The sequence below is a fragment of the Lutjanus erythropterus genome, chromosome 3 (assembly GCF_056507025.1).
Source record: "Lutjanus erythropterus isolate fLutEry1 chromosome 3, fLutEry1.hap2, whole genome shotgun sequence".
In the NCBI taxonomy this organism is placed as follows: domain Eukaryota; kingdom Metazoa; phylum Chordata; class Actinopteri; order Lutjaniformes; family Lutjanidae; genus Lutjanus; species Lutjanus erythropterus.
Window position 1 is genome coordinate 10,348,827 of NC_139319.1, and position 18,913 is coordinate 10,367,739.

At 38.7% G+C, this 18,913-nt stretch overlaps 1 protein-coding gene across 1 annotated transcript; it reads left to right on the forward strand.

Moving 5' to 3' along the window:
- Positions 1-1,504: 1,504 nt before the first annotated feature.
- LOC146329687 (monocyte to macrophage differentiation factor 2-like) lies at positions 1,505-13,602 on the forward strand. Its single transcript, XM_084714956.1, has 7 exons — positions 1,505-2,009; positions 8,581-8,662; positions 8,953-9,113; positions 11,305-11,379; positions 11,483-11,584; positions 12,469-12,538; positions 12,628-13,602. Exons 1-7 carry the CDS (start codon positions 1,996-1,998, stop codon positions 12,829-12,831), a joined length of 708 nt encoding a protein of 235 aa, XP_084571082.1. The 5' UTR covers positions 1,505-1,995; the 3' UTR covers positions 12,832-13,602.
- The last annotated feature ends 5,311 nt before the right edge of the window (positions 13,603-18,913 follow it).

The following is an 18,913-nucleotide window of genomic DNA, read 5'->3' on the forward strand; positions in this document are numbered from 1 at the left end:
CAGTTCACCTCCTGGGCGCTGCGCTTTTGACTGTCCTTTAATTTCAGTTTTTAGGCAAAATGTAATGAAGGGATTCAGCATTTCTCCACCAGAATTATATCCTGGTAGTGTGGAGGAGGCTTTGAAACAGCATTTAGACCATCCTGTGGGAAGATAACATGCACAGAAACTCTAATAGAACGATTAAATGAATGAATTCAATGAGAAAAATTTCACAGGCTTTTTTGGTGGCAGAAATATATCAGGTGGGAAGGATTGTACTGGTGCAATCTGGACTCATGACATCAGAATGAGGGTTTATTGGTGAAATATGGCAGAAATGGAGGCAGTGACTGAACTGAAACTCCAGAGTGTGTGTTTTCAGAGCAGTGGGTTTTTGTTTCCAGGATAACAAGCTTAACTTTACACTGGCAGACAATTGACATTTACTACAAACAGCTGATCAACTTACAGTCCAGGACTCGTCGTTGCTTGTTATTGTCAGTTTATGATGCAGTGTTCCTGCAGCCTGCATGAGCTTCTCTGAGTCTGGGGAGGAGGTTGCAGGGGGACATGACTCGCTTCAGCCATAGACTATATATTGAATAGGATTTGAACCTATTTAATATACAGCATTATATACAATTGTCAAATATTGCTTCTTAAAGTCAACAATTTTGAATATTTCCTCCACCATTGTTCAATAGAGCCTATATCTGCCCAGTAAAAGTCCGACATCTCCATTCTATACATCCAATTTATAATGACTGTTAAAAAAAATTGAATTTGTAGTATATGGTATATAACCCTGGTGACATCACTCTGACATCATCTTTTTTTTTTCTTTTTGACTTGACAAAGCTCATCCAATATGGAAGAATATTAGGCCAGGCGTAAGGGGGAAAAAATAGCTTCTTTTTTTTAATTTTGCATTTTGTGAATAAAGTAAAAATGTCAAGAATAAACTATTTGTATTATTGCCAGGCATATGATTTTTTTTTCTTTTTTCTTTGTATTTTAAGAATGAAGTTGAAATGTCAGAAAGAAAGGAATATTCTCTGAATACAAAATGAATAATTATAGTAAAATTAATCTCCTCTGAATTAGTTAATTTTTTCATGCCTGGTACCAAAACTGAAAGTTTTATTCTTGATATTTTGACTCTACTGTCAAAAACCCCCTAAACTTTTTCCTCTGATTTTTTTCTGCCTTATATCTGGCAATAATACCGACATATTCTAGACATTTCAACTTCTTCTCGAAAATGCAATATAAACAAAAAATCCCGTTATGCCTGACACTAATAGTCTTCTGCACCTCCAGAGCCACAGAAGAAATTACAGCTGTTTTCATGAATAATTCCGCAGACTGCTCCTTCAGATACCGTTTCTTCATCGCTGAAAACGATAATAAATCATATAACCATCATCTTCATATTATATCACCAACGAGCCGCCAACTGCGCGTCTGCAGCTCCACCTACAGGCGGGAGCAGGAAGCGCAGACAGAGAAAAATCGGCAGAGACTTGCAGCCATGAATCAGTCGCTCACAGAATGATGTGGCAGCCCTCAGTGATGAAAAACAAGCCTCCTCACAGAGTCGTGATGAGGTGAACCGGAGCTCCAGCAGCAGAGACACACACACACAGAGAGACAGACCACCAACATCAGCACCTCCTCCATCACCCTCTCCTCTGAGACCTCACCATCCCCGACGCCCACACTTCCGGACTGGAGCCTCTGGAGGCAGCTGGGCTCGGGATGAATCCGTCCGTCTCCCGGTGCTGCCGCTGCCGCCGCCGCCGCCGCTGCTGCCGCTGCCGCCTGAGATGAGGAATCAGGCGACGACGTCGATGCTCGTTACGTTACATCCGAGCCTGAACGTTACAATCTGATCAGAGCCGATCAAATCAAATCAAACCAAACCGCGGCGGCTGTTTCGCTCAAACACTCAGAGGATTCAGGCTTTAGCCATTCTGTCTGTCTGCTGTCAACTGTTGCTGATTTCCACTGTAAATGAATCTAGTAAGGTAGGTGACATCATTTCATCACGTTTTATGCCGATGATTTTATAATTTGTTATTAGAAGACGGTGATAAATTAGAAATATTCATCATAGTGATTTTAATGATGATTTTTGTGAGAATGATGGTGGTGAGGAAGAGGATGCTGAGGATGAAGGAAGCATTTGGGATTAAAAAAAAAAAAGTCAACATTTACATTTCAACATAACTGATGATGTAATAGTCTTGTAGCCCAGGGTTTGTTTGCTTGACAAGCATTATTATTAACACACACACATACATACATACACACACACACACACACACACACACACCTGCCTCTTCCCTCCTCCTCCTGCTCCTCATCAACATCATCATCATCATCTTGCTGTCTCTTCAGTCTTTCTGTGTGTCAGTCTTTCTTTAAACACTCATCAGACCAAACACAAATCCTTTTCTTCTTCTTTGACTTGTATTTGGTCTTTGCTTTGGCTCTGGGTCCGGGTCGTCATGGTGAGGTCAAACAGAGCTGCACCTGAATTATTTTCATTCCCAGTTCATGTGCTGGCTGCTTTCTCGATTGTCTCATCTGTAAAATGTCAGAAAACGGGACGTAATGTCCATCACAAGTTCCCAGAGCTCTGGATCACATCCTGTTTGTCCAGAGCCCAAACATTCATTCAATTTACACTGACATAAAACAGCAGCAGCAGCAAATCATATTATATGTGCATCTGGAACAGTATATTTTTGGTATTTCTGCTTGAAAATCAATGGAAACAATTATTCAATTATCAAAATTGTTTTAAATCGAATGCAGACCGTACTGATAAGTCGGAATGACCAATACTGGATTTTTTTTAGGGTGATGCCAATAAAGATATCAGGAGGTAAAAAAGTCCTGACATTAATATATGAGCTGATATTGCAACAAGTCCTTAAATGTACTTAATTAACACTTGTAACAAAGATGTGTAATGGAGTCAGGATATTTTACAGCTGCCCAAAATGACATCATGGTGCTGAAACTGGTATTTCTAATAATTAGAAATTACTATAAATAAAATCTAACTTAAACCATCAAACTTAGACTAATTAGAAATATTAATCACAGTAATTTTAATGATAATTATTATGAGAATGGTGGTGGTGAGGAAGAGGATGCTGAGGATGAAGGATGCATTTGGGGTTTTTTAAATCCCAAATGCATCCTTCATCCTCTGCATTTAAAGTTGTTGACGTTTTTAAAGTCAACATTTAAAAAGTCAAATGATTCTATAAATCTAAAACATAAAATAAGTTTTAAAAAAATTAATTTTGGCATATATCAGGCAACATATACACCAGTGTGGACCAGTCTCGTTATGGTAGACCAATATCGGCCAATAATATCAGTCGATCAATATATCTGTCTGGCTCTAATGTTGAGGCCTTTTAAATCCAAATGTTTTCTGTTCTTCATGAGCAAAATCCCCTTTGTTTATCCTTAAAATCAGATAGAAAACTGTTTCGTGTGTTCACTTTGTTGTCATGATATAGACTGAAGCTGCAGGCAAATTATCACAGTGAAAATTTATTGACTATAATGTGAGTTGAGCTTCTATATTTTAACTGCTTTAAGAATATGAGATCATTGGAGAAGGTGGGAGGTGATCACGTTTATATGTATTTTGCTGGAAAATATGAAAAGTGTTGCTTTGTTTGCACTTTTTTCTTTATTTAAATCTTTACATTAGAGCTGAAATTATTTTTTTTAATTCAGACAAGATATTATTGCTTTTCTGGGTTTTTTGGGGGGGGGGTTCTGGATGTTGGTCACACCAAACTTGGCTTTTGAAAATTAATCGATTATGATGATCATCATTTTAGCCACACCTCCTAATCACACTGCCTATGCACGGCTCTATTATTTTGTACTCAAACATGCGATAAAGTCGACTATAAAATAGGGCTACAACTAATGGATGTTTTCACAATTTATTTTTTAGTCTTTAAAACATCAGATTAGAGCACCAAGAATTTTGATAATCAGTTTGAGTAATTTTTGAAAGGGAACAAAAGTCAAAATCCTAACCCTTAAATATGAATATTTTCTGGTTTCTTTACTCCTTTTTGACAGTAAACTGAATATTATTTGAAGAATTAACTGTAGTCCTACATCTGATAATGAAAAATGCCTGCGAAATGGTTGCAGTGCATCAGAGGTTCCATCTTCACATTGCTTGTTTTGTCAGCTGTCTAAAAAGGAAATATATTTCATTTATAGTGATATAATAAAGAAAACAACAAAAACAGCAATAAAAACAACAAATACTCACATTTAACAACATGACACCTGAGAATATTTGTCATATTTGCTTGATTTGACCTAAAACTGGTAATTTATTATCAAAATTACTGCAGATTAATTTTCTGTTGACAAATTTTCCTTCCTTTTACTAATATAATGCATGCATGATAAACTGTAGTTGCACAAGGAGCATGCCCTGCCTGACCATAAAACAGGCTGTGATATTAATTTACAGTTCAACATTAAGTGAACGGAGGTTATGGTCTTCATGGTCCAATGACGCTGAAGCAGAACGCGTCCCTTCTGTCCATCCTGCTGTCGTACGAGAGGAGTTCTCGTGATGTTTCTGCAGCTCTGCTCCTCTCTGTCCAGTCAGTGTGTCTCTGCCCGCCTGGCCTCTGGCCTGCTAATTATCAGCCAGCTTGATAAAGTCATTAATGACCCGGCCAAGCCTGCTGGGCCTGGCACACACACACACACACACACACACACACACACACACACACATATCAAAGAGAGAGTCAGTCAGACAGGCAGTGTGTGAGGCCAGTGTTGGATGGAGGGCGAGGAAGCCTTTTTATTTAGGACAGGACGGTGTGTTTCTGGGCTGTGTCAGTTAGTATTAATAACTCTTAATGAGTGCCGCTCTAAAAACAGCTGCTTAAGGAACAGGAGCGTAATGTCGAAGAAAGAGAAAAGAAAACACGAGGCACATTTGTTGAGATATTTTTCTCCATGATTGTCATTATGAGAGGTGAATTTTGAGCCTTGTATCAGCACTACTTCTGTTTTATCTCCTGTGTCTCAGTACACTCTTAGAAATAAAAGAGTTCTGAAGAAACCTTTTTTGAAGAAGGGTTCTTTGTAAGACTAAGAGCCTTCTCATCTGAAGAAAGAGTTCTACAAAGATTGTTGAAATCCTTGAAGAACCCTTTTGTCGAGGATTCACCAAGGGTTCTTTGTAGGATAAGATCAGATAGAACTTTATTAATGCTGTGTGAAATTCTTGTGTCAGATTGCTCCACAAATCATAGTAGCATAAAAATAACAACAATAGAGTATCAAATATAAAATGAAATCTAAAATATAAAGTGTATAAGGAGTAAATACAAAGAAACGGCACCTAGTAGAATAACAATACCAGTAAGATAAGTTAAGTACAATAGGAACCTAAAACAGAAAAAAATAGTATTGGCAGTTACATTGAAAAGTAATATTGGCAGTGATACTGAGAAGTAATAAAAAGTTAGATTGCACCAGATAATATATGTGAAAACAGTACATGATATTAAACTTAACATAATATAAAAGGGTTCTCAGTAGAATGTCCTAAACTAATTTTACCACCTCGAGCAGAAACACCCGGTCAGTATTAAACTGAAAATGTTTTTTTCACTATTTTTTAACGTCATCAAGTGTACCCTAAAATATTGTCGAGCCCTGTTGCTAGTCTGAACAGGACCTCCAGAGAGGGTTCTTTCATAGATGGTTCTAGGTATAACCCTTTATGTTGGGTTCTAGGTGGAACTGTCTGAAAGGGTTCTACCTTTAACCTTTATAAAATGTTATGCCAGCAGCCAAAAAGGGTTCTCATGTAGGGACAACTTTTATTTCTAAGTGTGTAGCTACAGAGGGATCAGGAGTCTCATATATACATGATTTAAAAAAAGGTTTTCGCTGATGTGTGGGAGGAACACATTACGTTCTACTGTTTCACACTGTTTCACAACAACACAGAGATATTAGATTTAAGGATAATGTCACTCTGTATGGACTGAAATGTTTGCCAATTTCTGTGGGCAGTTTTATCTTTTCCCCTGAGGAGATGACGCATAACCGTACAGTTTGATGGATGTTAATATGTATGTTTGATGATGATGATGATGCTGACTGTTTGATCTTTGGTGTTTGTACCTTTAGTGAGATCTGAAAGATTTAATTTATTGTCCCATGCACAAAAATTCATATGAATGAATTTTTAATTTGAGAGGTATTCCCTGTGATAGCTGCTGCTTTCTCATTCTGAGTCCCACCAATCTTAGAACAATGTGTGTGTCTTTGTGTGTCTTTGTGTGTGTGTGTGTGTGTGTGTGCATGCGCGAGTGTGTGTGGGTGAATGTGTGTATGTAAGAGACAGAGACATCACTAAATCTAGGTCTCTTATGAAATCTGGCTCTGCAAGATGCAGCATAAAAACAGGGAGGGGTTGTGGTTTGTGAGTGTATGTATGTGTGTATATATGTGTGTGTATGTGTGTGTTTTGTGTGTCTGCATGGACGTCTTTGTCCATTGCCTTCCTGCATGTTAATTTAATCATCGTGAAGCAGAGAGCAGACATGGTCGGGGAACAGGAGAGGGAGATGGAGGAGATGAGCGAAGAAAGATGAAAGAAACGAGGAGTTTTCTGGTGTGGAAAAAAAAAAAGAGGAAGACAATCCCTGCTCGGTGGTTTCCATGACAACAGTGACATCACTGATGGAGTGCTACCTCCTGAGCTGTTTGTTTGGGGTGTCTGTGAAACATGTTTGTCCTCAAAGGAATAGATTTGAGTTTATCTATACACAATATGCATGTGTGTTTGTCTGTGTGTGTGTGTGTGTGTGTGCGTGCACATACAGGCACATCTACATCAACACATGTGAATTGTTTATGAAAGAGATCATCATGACAAACCTCTGGTTCAGTCAGTCCGTGGTTACCCACTGTTGCCAGGCAACAGCAGTCATGGCAACAAGTTGAAGCATGATCCAGCGTTGCTAAGCGAGAGGACAGGATGGAGTGAAACTGTGTGAGCACCACTGAGACACGAATGCATACAAATACTAAAGATGTTCCACATAGTTTTAGGACATTAAAGGGATAGTTTGGATTATTTGAAGTGGGGTTGTATGAGGTACCTATCAATAGTCTGCGTATTGGCTAACCGCTGGTCTGCATTCTCCCCGAAGCAGAGAGGAGTACCAGCAATGTTCTGCTGTGGGCAGGGTCAGCAGCAAAACAAAAGGTCCACCTAAAAGAATCAATATCAGTGTAAGTGTACGCTATATTTAGAATATTTTCACCGCTTTCATTTGCCGTCAGACAGCCCTCTCTGATGGGAAAATGCCATTATAAAAGCCAAATATTGAGTTGCTGGTCTACCGCTGCCACCATCAATTATTATGTTTGTGTGACTGTGTGGCGTCTGTGTTTTAAAAGGAGTCCCACACTAACACAAATGAACTAAGTGATTGAAGCAGCAGTAGAGCAGCAACTTCCATGTTCTGCAAAGTCAAATTACTGATTTCGTAAATTGAATTTGGTTGGTTTGGAGAGAGCGATGTTTGGCTTGGATTAATGGCTGTTTACCCCCAGAAAAGGCTGTCTGAAGGTAAAAAGGTGGAAATATTCTTAAGCAGACCTTTTCTTAGTAGCTGAAATACCCTTCTTTGCTGACCCTGTGTACAGCAGTGTATTGCTTCACTTCCGTCCTGATGTGTTTCCTTGCTTCTCCAACATGGGGGCGTGCCGTGCCACCTAGTGTAGGTAATTCACCAACTATCAGTAAGTACATAATTAAAACCCCACATGAAATTATTTGAACTATCCCTTAAAGAAGAAAAAAGTGTTAAAAAAAATGACCAAATGAAACACTTATCATTCATGAGTTTCATTTTTTAAAACTGATTTATTATTCAACTCATACAATATCATGAACATACAAATCAGACATGCATACACACTTACACTCATTTTTAATCCCTATTTTTTTATTTCTTTTCTGAGCATTGTTATTGAATTATTCTTCTTTACTGATGCATAGATCCGTAACACCAATGAATTGAACATTATACATATACAGTAATTATAGTATTTGTGAAACATACTTTTTGGCTTATTCATGTGGAAAAAAACAAACAGATGAACAAAAAACAAGCGTACCTGGAATAAAAATAATAATAAATGACAATAAAAACAATCAAATTAAAATAGAGAAAAAAAGAGGTGACTAGAGATCTGGCGTTGAATGTGTTTATCGTGACCGCCTTTCAACAAATCTGTTTGTTTTCAACTGTAATCTGTAATTAACATGTCAAATCTCTGTCCATCATATTCCAAATCCTGCTTTTAACTAAAGAAATCGATAATATTGTTGTACATGTTTGTTTTTTTAATTATGATTTTAATTATCTTCAGATCTGATAGGGTGTACAGCATGTCTCATTGTTGCATGTAGCCAAAACTAATGTCTCATTGCAGATTTTAGTTCAGACATGAAAAATTGTTAGAAGTCTGTGACACTAATCTGTTCATTTGTGATGCTTCCAGGTTTATGAACAACCGCGTTCCTCCTAACAAGAGATACCAGCCCACAGAATATGAGCATGCTGCCAACTGTGCCACGCATGCGGTGAATGCACTCACACACACACACACACACACACACACACACACAAGCACTCACAGACCGCAGAAGTGATCATTAACATGAACAACACACAGATGAAATGACACACTCAGTGAAAGCAGGAAAAAGGATCCAGCAGTATTACATAACAGATTAATGAGAGACACCTCCAGATTGATTTTTTTTTTTCTTTTTTTTAAACTACACCTACATCAGGCATTTCATGTCAGTTTATATCCTGCGCGTTTGTCTGTTTGTATCTCATGTTTCATTTATGTGATGAATTCATTTAGTTATGGATAATCCCCAGCCTGCTGGGCAGCTCGGTGTTGCACTTCCAGTCGGAGGACCAATGGGAGCGGCTGTCGGCCTGGGTGTACGGGGCGGGGCTCAGCTCGCTCTTCATCATCTCCACCCTGTTCCACACTGTGGCCTGGAAGAAGAGCCACCTACGGTACACACACACACACACACACACACACACACACACACACACACACACACACGTTTCATCACAATATTTGGACTGGATTGTAACATTGCAGATGATGAATATGGTTAGAGCCTCTGGAAACACAACAATCCATAATAGCTTTCTAACATGTAATTTAGGATCTTAATAATAAGCAGGAGGCAATTTGAAGGATGAAGAAGGGGGATGTCTCCCGTGTTAGAAAAATGACCAAATCTAATCCCCTCTCTCCATCCCCCAGTAGCAGAGAGGGGCAGAGGGGTTTTTAGTTGAACTAATTAGTTTAGTCTGTCTGACTCATTGATCTTTTATCGGACTGAGGTATGTGACAGTCAGAATCTATGGCCCTAATCGTGGCTCAGAAATATCAGTAGTCTAACCATGTTGTGTATTGATAAATCCATGGCGCTGTCCGTGGTGCTGAAGTAGCAGAAAGGGTTCGTAATTGTGACTTTTTCTCTCAGTCCCACCCTTCTGTCCGTTTCATCTTAAAAAATACCGAACTAAAACAGTCATTAATGTGAGTGTTTGCTACTCTTGGGTTGTCTACTAATTGTCTACTGATAATAAACATCTAAAAATTATTAAAAGATTTGTTTTAATCCAGATTCAATATATTGTCACTGAAGTCCCCTTTCAGTCATTTTGCATCCTTGTGAGATCAACCTGAAGAAACTTTTTGAACACGCCTGTCAAGGCCACTGAGACTGTTGCAGGCAGAAGAAGCCCCGCCTTCCCCTCGGGCTATAAAACACCCTGCAGAGTCTCATCTCCTCAATCTTTTTCTCCCCAACCCTTTCTTCTTTTGTCGTGCCTCGGCCCACATGCATCTTCCAACCTCTAGATTTACCAGTACCAGAACCACTAGCTCTTCAATCTTTTTACGCTTCACCTTTCTTAACCTGACCTCAACAGAAGCCTTGCTAGCGACTGAACTGTCCGTCAGTAGGTGAACTCACTCCTTATCCTGGATATCACTATCAAGGATTGTTTCTGTGCTCTGCATGTTTAGTTTGCTAACAAGCTGCACTCCCTGCCGTTTAGCCTCACAAACAAAAACCCCATTCCTACACCCATTTAGCACTTGCTAACAACTTGCCTGTTAAGGATGCTAACTTGCAAAGTAGGAACAGCTTCAGAAAATAAGAAATGCTCTCCTAGCAGGTCTAATAATGCTAACATAGCTAGGAAGTAATCCCAAATATTGCCCATCCCTGTTTTTCTGCACTGATATTGGGTTGGAATTGGATGGGGTTATGCTTGGACATTTATTAAGAAAATTACACAATTAATTCCACAAACACAATCCTTAAAAAAATGATGTCAGTTGCTTCAGTCAAAAGGGTGCAATAAAATGTGTCGGCTCCTGCTTAATCTGACTCTTTGAGTCTGAGCCAGTTCATCAACGGGGAACTGAAACCATCGTAACACTCCAGACTCTTTTGATAAAAAAACAGTCATTTTATTTCATAGAACACAACACAGGTTTTGCTGATCTACATCTACATCTTTAGGATCCAAGTAAAATGCTGGAACATCAAAAGTCACACAATAACACAAACGATTGAGGCAGCAGTAGACCAGTAACTCCCATGTTCTGGGATGCAAAATTTTTATCAAAGGAGTCTGGTACAAAGAGAGCACAGGGTTTGCTGCTTTAGTTCCTCATCAGAAAAGGCTGTCTGAGGGCAAAGTGATGAGAATTTTCTTCATGTAGCTCTGATTTTTTTAAAGTGTCTAGAATACATTTTGTTGCTGCCTCTGTCTACAGCAGTGCATTGCTTAGCTTCCTACACCAGCACCCCTGAGAGAGATGTCAATCAAAATGAGACCTGCCACACCCACACAGTCTGAGAAATGGTCCAAACAGCAAAAATGAGCTGTTGTTTGAACTGGGTTTTCTAATAGTTGTGATTGTTTAGTTTCACTCCCGTTTTTGTAGATGCTTCATGAGACTCTCAACTTTGATGTCATATATATTTTTACTATTTCGAGCCAAATATCTAGAGGCATTAAAAGATTTAAGAGGAGTGCATGTTACCTTTTTACTGCAGAGAGTCACAGTGGAACAAATGTATATCCCCTCAGTTCAGCTTTGTTTATGTGATCTGAAACACACCGATGCTACATGTATGAACAGTGTCACTCAGTTGTCATGCATGTCTCTCTGCAGGTCTGTGGAGCACTGTTTCCACATGTGTGACAGGATGGTGATCTACTTCTTCATCGCTGCCTCCTACGCCCCGTGGTAAGCAAACTAGCCTGCTGTGTGTGTGTATGTGTGTGTGTGTGTGGGGTGAGTGTGTATATGCAGTGTTAGCAGTTATTTGTTCCTGTCCGTGCTTCACCAGGCTGAACCTGCGGGAGCTGGGTCCCTGGGCGTGTCACATGCGCTGGTTGGTGTGGGTCATGGCCTCTTTTGGAACCACCTACGTCTTCTTCTTCCATGAGAGGTCAGTTCATACATACAGTACATGCATTTAATCGTATTCATTGTTTCACTGGTGTGACAAAATGATCTCAACTCAAAGCTCTACTTACAAGCTTTTTCTGATCTTACAAGTGCATCCAATGATCTCCCTGGAGCTGGATCAGGTGTGACCAAAGTGTAGGGATACATCAATGTGAGGTTCTCTCCCCGAAATACTTAATAACTTTAGTGCTGATCTGATATCGATGTCCTTTTCTCAAAAAAATTAATGGGACAGTTCACCCCAAAATCAAAACCATGTATATTTCTTCTTACCCGTAGTGCTGTTTATCCCTCTAGATTGTTTTAGTGTAAGTTGCCAAGTTTTAGAAACATCATCTTATTATCCAACACTCAGAAGGAGGTGTGCATCTACTCATGGACAAGAGGCTTGTGTTCATAACAGCACAGAAAGTAAACATTAATGGCGTCCTACTCAGCTGAGCACAAACCTCTCATCCATGAGTAGATGCACGCTTCCTTCTGTATGGTTATTTGGTTGGTGGGTGTAGTAAGTAATTTCTACATGAGACTACTCAAAATAAGGTTGGTAGATTATCTTGAGATATTGCTGTTTATCAGTTTTTGAAAGAAAAAAAAAACAGATTGGCACTTTAAGCACCACAAGCTGAGTGCCATCTAGTTCCATCTATCTGCAAAACTGAGCAACTCACACCAAGACAATCTGAACTAATAAATAGCACAGGTAAGACGATGCTAAAAACTACAGTGGCTGTGAAGTCAGAACTTTTAGCAAGTGCCATTCCTGGAAGAAAACTCAGAAAACGCTAAGTGGACTGGTGAGTTGACATTATTTTGTCCCAAGGGTAAGAATAATCTTCCCTGAAATCTCCCATTCTGTATCAGGTATAAGATCATGGAGTTGATCTGCTACACGGTAATGGGAGTTTTTCCTGCCTTGGTCATCCTCTCAATGGTGAGCTCGCTCATTCAGTCTCATCTGTAGCCTCTGAGGTTTTGTCATTTCCGTATTGTAACGTCTTTAAAACTTATGCTTCTTCCCAGCCGGAGCAGTCGGGGCTGTGCGAGCTGCTGGTGGGCGGAGCCTGCTACTGTCTGGGGATGGTCTTTTTCAAAAGTGATGGCATCGTCCCATTCGCTCACGCCATTTGGCACCTGTTTGTGGCCATGGGAGCAGCCATACACTACTACGCCATCTGGAAGTACCTCTATGCCCAGCCACCCAATCAGGTCCAGACCTCCAGATGACATCAGCGCTGACCTCACAGGAAGTGGCTCCTGTGTTTGAGCAACTTCAAGGGGATGATGTGAGCTGTGTCCTGCTTCAGATGCTGCCTCCTTTGGAAAGCAAGTAGGCTGAACATCCTGCCAAAATAAGACGGTATAGCCTCACAGTGACAAAAACTAACTAATGGTGCGTTCAGGTGATCCTCGTCAACTCATAAAATCAAACAAATCACCAGGAAGTTGCACTCAGCCGGCAAAGTTGTAACAATACTAAGAGTCTACAGCCATGCTAGCTGCTCTGTAAGGTTGTTCTTGCCTAACATGCTGATTTTTCAATGATTAAAAGTTTCTTGATTAACACTAAACATAAACTATAGCTGAAGCTGATGGGAATGCAAAAGTAACAAGTTACATTTAATCCTGAGAGGGAAATCAATGCCTGTATGGACCTAATATCATGGAAATATATCCAGTAGTTGTGGACACCTTTAATTTAGAAACACAGATGTGAAATTTACAGTGGTGCTAACGGCTTGAGGGTTAAGCCAAGTCACTGAGATACATAATCTGGAAACCATCCATCCAGTGTTTTTCAGTGGATAAGTAAACACACTGGTGGCCCAAGAGGGAAAATATTTCATGGTAATCCATCCAACACCTCTTGAGATATTTCAGTCTGGAGCAGAGGTAGACCACTGGACTGGTTGACTTGCATAAGACCATTAGCATGGGTAAAGAACCGGTGATCAAACTCAGGCAGGTTTAATGATAACTGAGTTTACAGTACTGGTTGTGATGCAGAGTCCGCCACCAGTTTTAAACAATATGAAATGGTCTAAATAAAGAAACAAATTGTGTCTAAAATGTTTTTTTGCTAAATAAATTTAAATACCTGGTACAAAATGGCTTACATATAGCTCTACACCTTGATGCCACACCAGATTGCTAACAATAGCTAACTTAAGATGTGACTATATGTCGCTTTTACAGGTTGCCCAGCAACATATTTTAACCATCTTCAGAATGTGGTTTTCTCTTCAACATAGAAGAGCCTAACACATAGCATAGGTCACAGTCCAATAAAAAAAAAAACAATTAACCAAATTGAAATCTAAAGCCTGAGATTAGAAATTCAATATATGACAATAAATACACAGCTGGTCCAGTAAGTTTACAGCTCCTGGTCATGCACAAGCTGCGTTGCTATGGATACGTGTACTATATGTGTACTGTTGGGGTAAATGCCCGTTTTGAAAGGATAACAAAACTTTCTCAAACGCGGACAAACACAGATTGAAGATGTCAAAGCTGCCCAAACATCTCCAAAGAATTCCAAAAAAGGACAGACAGCCATGGTACACCAAACAAATTGATCAATATTACTTAAATATATATTAAATATGCTGCGATTATAAACATATCAGGGCAGATAGCATGAACAACACTGGCTTTTGTGTGACTAATAACAGCCTGACCTCAAACACCTGGTAAAAATATAGCGTGATACTTTATGACTTTGTGAGTAGACGAGGACATTTGAACGCACCGTTAAGCAATTGTAGGATACTGTGGTGGATACTGGAAAAATCACACCAAATGGGTGAAAAGTGAAGGCTGCGTTTGGACCTTCCAGCCCGCTGTGACAACTCTGCACTTCAAAGGAGGCAGCCTGTTAACTGGGACGCGGCCTTTGGTTTTTGCTGGTCCAGTTTAGTTCAGTTTCAAGTTATTTGTTCAGGAATTTTTTGCTTTCATTCCAACGATCAGGGGTTCAATTACTATTCTTGGAGATTTCTCTCTCTGCGGTGCACGTCCAGATTCAGTGTTCAGAAGCTGAATTGGAGGCATTGTCTTATTGTCGAGAGGAGGACAATGTTTACAATTAGCTGACTCGACTATCATAATTACTTTTAGGATATTATTTAAAGTATTATTATCATCATTAACAGGAAGTGCCGTTTTGGTTTAAATATATTTAGGAGGTTGCAACATCAGTAATTTACTATTTCAATTCAGAGCTCTAGATAGTATTATTACTGTTATTGTTATTATTAGTTGTGCTATCTACACTGTAGAACACTATATGGTTTAACAGCGGTTGCTTCAGTCGGTGATTTACTGTGATTTCCAAGTCACGCATGACTGTAGAATGATCTTTTTTATGTTGAACATACAGATATTCACGGTTTTAGTCTCTGAGACTTTACCTGTGTGCTTCCACATTTATTATCAGGCTCTACACGGTAGATTATCAAGCATAATTACTGAATTCTAATAGTTTACTGTTGTTGATTAGGTTTAGTAAGTGAAGATGTCATCAGTACGATTTATACAGTATATATTTATCAATGACGTACAGTATATGTTTATTTCATCTATATTTTCTTCTAATGTATTTATGGTGTCAGCTGATTATCTTCATCATCTTCAACCTAACGAATGGACCCATTTGATAGAGTTTGTTACACGGTTGAACCTCAGAAGAGAAAAACCACTGTCTGACTCAGCACTGCCAGAACTGACTGACTTACTGCCGTAACCGATAGCACACTACTACCATATATACATCTCACACTTGAAAGGAAACTGAAGCTATAGTATTGTTGAACAATCCGGCCCAATATTAAGGCATCTCAGGTGTGTGTGTGTGCGTGCGTGTGTGTGTGTGTGTACGCTTGCGTGTGTGTTTGTATGTATCCTATAATATCTGACTCCCATGAATCCAAAGCCTCTAATCGGCTGAGTCTATGTTTACACATCAACGCATGTACCTTGAACACATAAAAAGTATATTTGAAATATGTATGTACTCTCAGTGTTAAGCTGTATGTGGTGGCACACGGTTTATTGGACGAGCTTGTGATAAATGTGGCTGAAGGACCAAAAGGTCACACGGTCTAATATTTAAAGGTGTAAAGTACTTTCTTGAAACCTCTGCTCCTATTCAATGTATTTTCACTGCTGTCTGTCTCTCAGGATTTGGATCATTTGGGCTTAAATGCCTGTGAAGCCACATTCAAGGACCACTAAAGCCGCAGCGATGAAAATCTGCATACAGAATCAAATAGCTGTGAAGCTGCTTTCTTTAATGCTGGCGCCGCTCCACACAGCTTCGCTTGCTTACTCACAGCCCCAAGTAGGGCAGCAGCCCCAAAACTTTTCTCCTTTACGTGTGAGTGATATTTACAAAGTGACCGAACAGGAGAACACTTTAAATAGATAGTTCGGATCTTCTGTAGTGGTGAGGCGGTTATGTAGAGTCAGTGTACTGCCAACAGTAGATGGAGGTCGGCATGCCCTCGGTTTGGGGAAGCAGCAGTACGACTGGTGTAGAGAAGCCAAGCAATGAACTGCTGTGGACAGGGTCGGCAGCAAGCTATGTTTAAGCCACCATGGGCAAAATCAATAATTTTACCTCGCATAGCACGGGAGCTGTTGGTCGACTGTTGCCTTGATCTGTTAGAGCGTTTGTGTAATTGTGTGACTTCAGTGTTCAAGTTACACAATAACACAAAATCACTAACAGAACAAGGCGGCAGTAGACCAGCAACTCACATTTTCTGCAAAGGAAAAATGACTGTTTTTGCCACAGGAGTCTGGTGGCTTTGGAGAGAGCGATATTTGGCTCATATAACAGCTCAAGGTTAAGATAAAAAAGTAAAAATATTCTAGATAGAAGACGAATTTCTCTTAAAGGAGACAATATCCAATCCTATATAGTGTAAACTTAAACTGATATAGATTTTCTTATAGATTTCCCTGCTGATCCTGTCCACAGCAATATATTGCATAGCTTCCTGCTGCTTCTTCAAACTTGGGGCGAACCAACCGGCGTCTACTGTAGGTAAAACTCTGACAATGGATAAGCACCTCACACAACCCCACTTCCAATAATTTGAACTATCCCTTAAAAGCAGATAGAAATTGATGTACAATATTACAAATATTACAGCAGGAGATATGTTTGTAGATTATGAAAAAAAAAGAACTATAAATGATTTACATTTAGGTTTGCAATAAAATACACTGTGATAAACCCATATAAATGAATTTGTTTTCATTTAAGCAAGTGTAGTTCTAAAGTAAGAATATACACTTTCATTTCAAAACTTCATAATGTTCATTCCTCACTAACTAAAGATTTTTTGTAGTGAGAACTTACCAACCAGCACATAAATGCATCATTATGCTCTATGGGTCCAAAAAGAAAATCATCTAGTGACAAAAGAAAAAACAACACCAGAATTCAAAAAAATGTATTCACAATGTTTGATCTCTGACCAACAAACACACCAAGGTTAAAATTTATCTGACATCTTTGATATTAGCATTGTTACATATTTTCTTTTTTAATCATTATGAAGTAGTAATTTATTAAATACGGATTATTGTGGGGATTGCATTAGTGCCACTGTGGATATCTCTGCTTGGAATGAAACTCTTCAGATATATTCTTGATTTAAGAATACCTTTTAGTATTTGTACACTAAAAGTGTTTACTTGAGCCTCTGAGAAACACCAAATGATTGAGCATTTACTGGGCTGGAGTTCTCGGGGGTGTATTATAACCTATCATAGCCAGTATTTTGACTAATGCGGGTTTGATGACGGTGAGATGAAGTATTTGAGGATTTGCCGTGTGTCTGTCTTGTCTTGGTTATTATTATATCTGTCTCATTCAGACATACAGTGCCCACCTGACTTTGTATAGAGTTTTATAAAGTCTCCATGAAGCCTTCATGGACCCTCTGTACATTGTTTATAGACGCTCTGTGATTGTGGAGCTGCTGACTCTGTTCTCAGTGCTGCTGGTGTTTTCTTTACGGTCGTACGGGACTGATTATATTATCTCTCATGTTCTTTTTCTCTCTAGTTTTCATATTGGTTTATTGTGTCCGTGGTGCTTTTGTGCTGTGATAAGCCTATATGATGCCAACAATGCTTTTATCTTTTCTATTTCTCTTGTAATAAAAAAGTTTTTTCATGCAGTATATCCTGGACTCTGCATTTTATATTATTTCACCTCTTTGGTAAAACAACGTTTTGTCTGCAGACACTGTTGAAGATAAAATTGCAGCAGTTTTACGCCAGGTATTTTTTAAAAAATCATACAATGAAATATAAAGATATATTTGGATGCTGTACATTGGAATTAATATTTTAACCATTTTCAGCCTATTTCGATTCAACTAAGCTTTCATGTCAAGGAAACTAAAGAGAATCAAGTATAAGGGTTTTGTTCAAGAAAATGTAGCATCACACCTTATTAGAGAAGAAATGAATAAAAAGAGGAGATTTAAGTTAATCAGTCTTAATTATTAATGATGAAGGGCGATGCACCTATTTGTGAATATGAATACAGACCATGTGTGTGTTAGTGAGCATTTTTGTCCCCTTAAAGTGGGACTGTGTAACGTCTGCAGTTGTTCAGTTTTGTTTCACCATCATCCAAATAATGGCTCCTTCTGTCATCAATCCATGTTAATGAAGACTTCCTCAGTGCAACACAATAGAAAACTTTTATTTATCCATTTATTTTTATTCTATTACAGTTTGCAAATTTCATTCTTTCAAAATTACTATTGAAACAAATGCAATTGTGTGGTTTAGACATGTCAGAGGTCCTTTTTTTAAAAAAAAAAAAAAAAAAAAAAAAAAAAGACATAACATTACTTTCATTTAGAATAATGAGTTGCAGAGTTTAAATAATAAGTCAACAAATGGACAACTACAAGGAAAACAAATAACTGAACATTTTTGGACACACTCTCCCTGCAAATGGATTAGACTGATATAAAAACTTTTCAGGGCCAGTATGAACATTCAAAGTTTCCAACATGAATGAGACATTATGAAATAAGTAACATGAATAAATACAGACAAAACACACGCCTATTACCACGAAATTAATTGAATAACACAATAGATTTTTAAATCTCAGGTCATTATTATTAATGTTTTGGATTTTGGAATAAAGACTGCTGTAAATAAATCAAAATAACCTGCAATAAACTTTATAATAATATGCTGATCCTGACTGGATTATTTTATTTTCATTTTATAGACTGATGTATTTGATTTATTTATTTCAAACAGCAAAAAC